The sequence below is a fragment of the Python bivittatus genome, unplaced genomic scaffold (assembly GCF_059951505.1).
Source record: "Python bivittatus isolate LINGU-HERP-01145 unplaced genomic scaffold, Pbiv_v1 ctg000700_np1212, whole genome shotgun sequence".
In the NCBI taxonomy this organism is placed as follows: Eukaryota; Metazoa; Chordata; class Lepidosauria; order Squamata; family Pythonidae; genus Python; species Python bivittatus.
The window spans coordinates 29556184-29564374 of NW_028277098.1; the positions used below are offsets into that span (position 1 = coordinate 29556184).

The 8191-nt window shown below is 40.0% G+C and overlaps 1 protein-coding gene across 1 annotated transcript in view; it reads right to left on the reverse strand.

Moving 5' to 3' along the window:
• SAMD13 (sterile alpha motif domain containing 13) overlaps positions 1-3998 on the reverse strand; it is a 39241-nt gene extending 35243 nt beyond the window's left edge. Inside the window, exon 1 of the mRNA XM_007421378.4 lies at positions 3938-3998. Coding sequence (XP_007421440.2) covers positions 3938-3959 — 22 coding nt within the window. The 5' untranslated portion in view covers positions 3960-3998. The remainder of the gene's footprint in view (positions 1-3937) is intronic.
• Positions 3999-8191: the final 4193 nt, after the last annotated feature.

The window sequence follows — 8191 nt, forward strand, 5'->3', positions numbered from 1 at the left end:
TATGACCGGTCCTCGAACTTGTGGCTGTTACAGTGTCCCCACAGTGGTGATTCGGGCACCTGGCAATCGGCACACATTTATGATGGTTACAGCACCCTGCAGTCACATGATCACCATTTGCGACCTTCGGAGCTGGCTTCCGATAAACAAAGTCAACGGGGAAGCCGGCAGGAAGTCGCAATTTGTGGTCACGTGACATCGCACTTAATGGCCTGCGGTGATTCACTTAATGACCACAGAACTGATGTCATAAGTCCAGTGCGGTCTCATGACATTTCACCTTATGACTGCATCACTTAGCAGTGGAGTTGTCAGTCAATAAGAGAGGACTACCTATATTTTCTCCACCTCCTCTTCACAGTTGCCATATACCCTGTGTGTGGAATGGGAAGGACAATGTGAACTGGAGATACTGAATACATACTTCTGCAGCTATGTCTGTACATACAGAAGTCAACGGAGAAAGCATTATTCATTTTCCTTAGACTAATTTTCTGCATCTTAAGTGCAGGTGAATAAGAGATATTTGCAAAGTGCCACATTAATCCAAGCTTCCGTCATGTGCACCCAGTTCCATAAGACTTCATTCTATTTTGCTTCCCATTTGGTTTTCTGTGATCCTTAAGCATTCCTGAGGGCTTTCCAAATGTGGCTTTAGTTCTTGTAGGAAAGAAAAACAGCTGGTTGCCCATCAGTCGACAGGGTTGCTGAATGCTTATCACTGGTCAAGGGTCTAGCTTCCATCTGCTGTGATGGCAAAGTCTGTGTGCATGGAAGTTCCCTCCTTCTACAAAATCTTGTCATCACAGCTGATAGAATATTCCCGGGATCTGGTGCAATGGAAAATGCCCAGCAAGCTTTCCCCTGTGATCAGAAGCCATGCCTGTAACACTCTCAGTCCTCACAGGGCAGCTTTTGAACTGAAACCCCATATCCTTTTTCCCCAGTGTTCATTGTTTTTCTCTCTCTGATTTTGAAATAGGTTTTTGCAAACCTGGAAGTTCCCCAGGTATTGATACCTCTTTATGTACCAGAGGGTGGGGGGCAGGGGCAAGAGAGTAAAATTTGACTACATTAAAATGTGCACTTAAACTCCAAACATCAGAAATGAAGGGAAAGATAAGAAAAAAACTATAGGCATGTGCTGAAAACTGTTGATTTTAAAGGCACTAGATACCCAGAATCAAGAGTCCACTTGTTAAAAGAGCTTAGAATAGTTAGAGATTAAAGACACTGAAGTCCAACATATCTGGCCAGCATCTGCGTAGGGAAAGCCGATTTAGAATTGAAAACATACAATGATAATAGCAATAATTCTTTCTCTTAAAGAGAGTCCTGAGCAGTACAGAAAAACATTAAAAACAAGTAACACTCGATTTTTTAAAAGACGATTTAAAAACCAATTTACTGGAGTCCATAACAAAGCTGTAAGACAAAACACAGAACTGTCTTTGCTTAAATTCTATATTATTCTTCCTTACTACTTTCCCCTTATGTAGTGGTTTTGAACATTCAAAGCACTTTACATGCATTTTTCAGTCATCACTCCAAGGATACATAAGCATCAAATTGCATATTTGGGGATGGGAAGGCTGATGCCTCCTCCATGTAGCTTGGTGTTGTGTGCATCCCCCCTCCCAAAACTGAAAGCACTGTGTAAAGCTGTTGGGCAGCATTCAGCAACTCTTCTGAGTCTCCCCTTGAGTTGGGAAATGATTCTTTCCACTGGCCCATGAGGGAATGCTAAAAGCAACCACTGGCAAGCACCTTGTGTTTCCTTAATCATGGTATGTTTTCACAGTAAGGAAAAATAGTTTTAAAAAACCTTACCAGCTATTTTGGGGATGATGGAGGAACCAAGCTGTCCTTTAAGATGGCAGCCAGGGAAAAAGTCATGCTCACCCTGCCTGCCAGTCAGGGCTTCCTGATCCCCTGGGACTGGCAGGTGGGATGAGGTATGACTTCTTTCCAACTTCCACAGAAAACTCATGTCCGGGTGGAAGTGGGGAGGAGCTGGCCCCACATGTGAAAGGGGCCTGAGGGTAGTAGTTTGTCTATGGGCAGTTAGGAAACTTATGGACAGAATTAGGAATTTCTTGATTCATAACTTTCCTTCCTCAGTCACTATATGAACACAAGAATAAAGAAAAAATGATGAATTTGTGAATGGAACCGATTGCTAAAAATATGTCAGGACTCAGAATTGCCTGAAAGTCTTCCCTACTTTCTGAAGAACTCACCTCTGCTTATATTTCTATAGTGGCAGCACTTAGTTGACTTGGACTGATTTCAAAAAGCAAGATTGGACATGGTAACCATTGGATGGGAGACCACCAGGAGATCAGGAAAATACGGTTAGCACTTAGATGGGAGACTACCAGGAAAATGGGCTTTAAGTTGGAATGGGAAATCAAAACAACATTCTGGAAGAAAGCAAGGCAAACCACTTCCATACTGCCAAGAAAACCACACAGATGTTTCTGTGAAGTCACCAGGCCTTGATTAGAAAGAGACTTTACTTTTTACATAGTGGCAAAAGACGTGTTTAAGACATGCCCCATCTTCATCCCATTCCAAAGTTGAGGCTTGTACTGAAAACAAAATTTAAGGATCAAGCCCCAAGAAATCTTACAAATCTTGCCTGTAAAAACTCATGGCTGTGTAGACACAACTATCAGCAATATAATCCTTGTTCCTTTTCCCCATCCTCCCACAAAGAAAGTATCTGCAATACTGTACAAAATACCATCTTACAGGCTGGCTGCATGTGCTTGCGTGTAACTTATACTTTGGCGTATAAAGAGAATTCAACTCTTCCTCATGTAGTCTCATTTTTTCATTCAGAGGTTGCTCAATTTCTGTAACTAACCTGACTGCTCAGGATTTTTGCTGGAAAAAAAAATACTATTTAGCTGCTTAGAGATGGTTATTGTTTGATTGAATTATTTATCATTACTCTGGCTTGGAAGGTGCCACCCTTAAAGGCACAAAAAATGTGTAAAGAAAGAAAAGAAACTTTAACTCAGACAGGGAGATTCTGAGGTCAACTGCCATGTTTGATGCTGTCCACCCGAACCTTAGCCTGTTTAATTTGAAAAACACAGATGAATGGAAAAGAAGAATTTTATGGGTAGCTCTCCACCTCCAGTGTCCAAACAATTTCATTTTCCAGGCCATCCTTGGCAATGTTGTGATAGTTGAAAGTGAAATCAAACCACACACAATTTTCCTGTCATTTTAAAAAACAGCTTAAAGTTTTGCTGTTTAGAAATTATTACATATATAATTTGCAGTCTTAGATCTTCCCAGTAGTTTTAACTAAAAAGATGCAAAGCTTTTCATGTCCTTCAAAATGTCAGAATCTGCTTTTGAAAGAAGAAAAGCAACTTCCTAAACCATTCTAGACAAACTTAAAAGAAAAAAAAAAGCAACATTTCAACTGGAATGCAAAACAGGACTGAAATAAACAAACCACACATCTCACATTTCTCTCTTTGCAATGACTTTAAAAGACCCCAGTCCTCTCAAGGGTAACTGCTAATAAAAAATGATGATGCAAATACATTCTTCCCACATTAAGACTGCACTTTTTTTGCTTGTTAATAAAGCTCCTCTCCAAGAAGAAACAGAAATACTGTAGCGAGCATTTACATTCATGGAGGAAAAATCACTACTGGTGTTTTCACAGCTCTCGGCTGCATATATTTCTTTATCCCTTTGGGATCATCCTCAGTGCATCACTAAGTCTTGCTTTTCCAGTTTCGGATTGGTTAAATTTCCCTAAACACACACCAATATAAAACGTGCCTTTTGAAAGCAGCTGCTTCAGGGCAACGCTCACCATTAACTAGATCAGGAACAAAGAAATGGGGGGAAGAATTAAAAGAAAGGAAAACATCCCATTCTAAAGAGAGCAGCAGCAGCAGAGTTCACTTACCTTTTTTCATATATACATACATATAAAGCCAGCAAAAATATTGCCTTCCTCCCAGCACAGCAGCAGCCACATGCCGAGTTCCAACTAGAACACGGAGCGGCCAATCAGCAGAAGCTGTCATGGAGGACGGCATGCTGGGAATCGTAGTCCAAAACTCCAGAATAGACCGTTTGGGAATAAATCGTATTTTTAGACCCTCCATTTTTGTGTTTGAGGACAGCGAGTGTCTCGGGCTGGATTAGCAGGTCGGAGCTGCAATCCTGAAACATACCTCCTCGGGTGTAAACTCCACTGAAATCAGAGAAGCATCTTGCAAATAAACGTGCGGGAGGACGATGTTAAAAATCAACAAATCCGTCCATCCTTCACTTATGATGCAATCATACAGTATTTTAAAAGCACACATTTATAAAGCCATGAAGTAAAAGCTTGCACAAGGAAGAAGAAAAAATTAAGGCAAAGGATGGCGTGGGCGCGTCAGTGAGAAACTTAAATTATTTCTCCTGAACTTAACCCTTTCGTCTTTAAGGTCTGGCAGTTCTCTTATAAAGGAAAGGATTGTTTTAATCCAGAAAGACAGTGTGATTCACAGTTCATTGAGAGGCAATATGTGCACCAAATTTCCCTCCAGTATTCTTACTACTCCTCTTAGTACTACTCTTACTTAATACTTATTTATACTTTAATATTTCATAAGTAGTACTACTTATTAAAAAGAGATCAGTGCAGTTTAGAACTGGGGATGGGTGGATGTGGTGAGAATACAACAGGAATTTGGTCAAATACGTATAAAAAACAATGGAGTAAAGGAACCAGATGTATTGCAGAGCTAAGGCAAATCCTTCCATTGAGAAACAGGAGTAATGACTAACTTTCCCAACCTGAATATTTTTCTCTCTCTAGCTAAAGTTGGAATGGTTTTTCTTACCTGGGTCCATAGATTCCAGAGTGACTGGCTCTACTGGTGCAAACAGAGTTTCAGAAAGGAAATGGAGAATTCCCTTCTTCCTTAAACCAGCAGGGTCCCTGTCCCTGTCCTGGGATAACGCTGGTGTCCCACAGCTGCTCTGCCTGAAGACCCCTAAGTCCTGCCGACACCAAACTCTGCTTCTGTGAGCATCCTGTTTCCACCAATGGCCAGCCGGTTGCCTCTAGGAAGCTGACAAATAGGGCAACAGCGGGCCTTGTTCCTAATGGCTGTATTTGCACAACCTAGCCCACCGTGTTTTAGCCTAGCGTTTTTGCAAAAAGATAATTTCTCCCTTGAGTCAAACTTGATCTCTGGTTAGAACAGGAGTCAAGTGCCTGAGGTAACAATGTTGTGTTGTTTTCTTGGCAAGAGTAAAAGCGGTTTGTTTTCTGTCCTATATTTGTCTCCTCTCTTCCGCTTCTCAGTCCAGCCTACAGCCCTAGGCAGGTGACACCCGAACAATAAACCAACTTTGCCTGAGTTAAAAAAAAAAGAGCTAATCAGTTTACTAAGCTGGTTGGAACTTAGATGGAAGACCACCAGGAAATGCCTGGGTTGTAGAGTAGACAGGGAAGTTGCAAAAATGTCCTGCAAAAAGGCAGTGGAAAGTAACAAGAAACAACATGGATGTCTCAATATAGTCCTCAGGAATCAGCTGGGGGTGGGGGTGGTGGAATTGATTTTATTATGCAAATCCAGATCATGGTTTAGCTTTATGATTCAGTGTGTTGTGCAAGCCTAGAAAATGGTTAAACGATGGATAAACATGCTATGTCTAGCACCTATCGTTCAGACATATGCTGTTTACACAACGTCCGTGCAACCTGTATTTATTGAACTACCTGCTGTATATTGTGTGTGTGTGCTGGTCGTCATATTCCTGGGCAGTGTACAGCTGAAATTAGAAAATTAAAATGCAAACATAATAAAAACATTCATAGTAGTAGAGATGGCCAAGAAGTCTGTAAAAGCAACATACAGGCTGGGTTCAGACGCTTCAATACCTCATAATGTATGAATGCAGCCCTGATAATTTATAAACAATGTTTTTGTGCAAATCCAGCAAATTGCGATTTATTCAATAAATGACTGATTATGATTATGTGCCATCAAGCTGTTGTCGAATCTTAGTGACCACATAGACAGATTTCCTCCGTGTTGATCTGTCCCTAACCTGGTCTTTCAGGTCTTCTAATGGTGCAGCAATAGCTGCTGTAACTGAGTCCATCCACCCTGGTGCTGGTCGTCCTCTTCTCTTTCCTTCCACCTTTCCCAGCATTAGAGCTTTCTCCAGAGAGTTAGGGCTTTGCATAATGGGTCCAAAGTAGGATAACTTTATTCAATAAATGCTGATTAAATAATCTTGGCTTAGCATGGTTTGCATCAGCTACAGATTGAGGTAACATAAGCCTTTTAAAAGGCTGAGTCAAATTAGGAAAAATTTAACTGCTCTAGAAAATACTGCACAGTAACATCCATATGACTGCAGAAAAGCCTTTGTCTTTAGCACAGCTAAAGAAAGCACCAATCTGATGCTTTCCGGCTATGTGGTGATTATAGCCCTGGTTAGGCAGATTTTACCATCATTGGTGCTCCATCAAACATAATGCCCCCCATTTCATTTAAATTCTGTTTCTAACTTCCCACTTCCATAAGAAAAGCTGTCCTTCTTTGATAATCCTTGATAACGTGTTCTGAGATTTTGTTGCATGACCTCTATCAAAGGCTTTTCTTTAGACTGTCCATGCTTACTGGACCATCTCCATACGGGTCGACATTCAAACAGCAGGATAATTCAGATGAATCCCACCCATAATTAAAATACCAAGGGAAAATGAGTTAATGCTTTCCAGTTCTACATCTACCTTCTTGAGGCAAACATTATACCTCAAAGGGGAGTTTAAGTATCCTGATGCTTTTCACAAGTGGAAATTTTTAGGCTGTTTTTACACAGCACAGTAAACATGGTTTGCTTTAACTTTGGTTGCTTGGTATTTCATGGCATACCCAACCATTGTGCTTTGTAAACCATATCATATTGTTTGTTATACTGTAGGAGCTCAGTTATGTTTCATTCAGTAAACCATCAAGAAATATGTAGTGACTTAGGCACATGGTGTGAACTCATTTCATTGTGAGAAATAGTAGCTAAATTAACATATCACTCTAAGCCAAACTGCACAAGCCATATTATGGCTTAAAACAAACCTAACCAGCCTCTAGGTTCTCATATAATGTAAAAGCAAGACTTTTAAAATTTGGTTTGCTGATAAATCCATTGTAGCCTGGCTTGTACAAAGTGCTTATTCATGATGGATGGGTGTCTATTTCACACTAAACCCAACTCAAACAAACCACATGATGAACTAGGCCACTATTTATTGATTTATAATGGTTGTTAACCATTTTTCATTTTCATTTTTCATTATATATAATGTCCAAGTTAAGCTCAGTTCCTAGGAATCATGTAAGTTGTTCTGAAACTGGAGGAGGGAAGATCAGGAAATACAGTATGCAAACACCATAGATCAGAGGAATGAAATAGACTCCCCTCATCTCATCCTGTCTGCCTTGAACATGTTTGATAAGGACATGGAGGGTTCTTTTTTTTTAAAAAAAAGTGGACTATAATTTAGCTGATTCTGGGCTGATGGAGTATCTGATTGATTTAATTAATTTTAATTTTAATTAATTTCATTTTTACTTTAATTACCCAAACATCAGTTAGGAGATGAACTTCACAAATAATAGTCCTTCTAAGAAATTCATGATTTATTTTCTTCTGATAACTTCCTCTTTCAGAGGGAGGGAGAATCCCCAAGAGGATTGACTATTCTTGACTTGGTATTAACCAATAGAGAAGACTTAAGAAAATGAAATAGCAGGAAGGGGAAATGGTAACTCCAGAGTAATGTTGGAGTTCTTGATTTAAAGGAAAATCAGAACTGTGTGTGAACAAATGCCTGTTTCTCCAGATTTTAAGAAACTCAAAGCAGTGTTCAATTGGATTCCATGTCAGAAGGATAAAACAATCACGATGGCAGGATTTCCTTCTAAAGGAAAAGATAAAAGCAGTGAGATTCCAGTGAGAAGTTAATTGATAGACAGCAGAGAAAGCCAGTGTAACTCCACAAAATGTTTAGTGAAGCTCAAAACAACAAACCTAAAAGATGGAAGAACAAAAAAAGAATACAAATAGGAGATTGAAAGAGTACCAGGTCATCAAGGAAGACTATGTGTGAGTAAGCTGGAACTGCAGAGAAGGGGTCAGGGGTCCGGTCCTA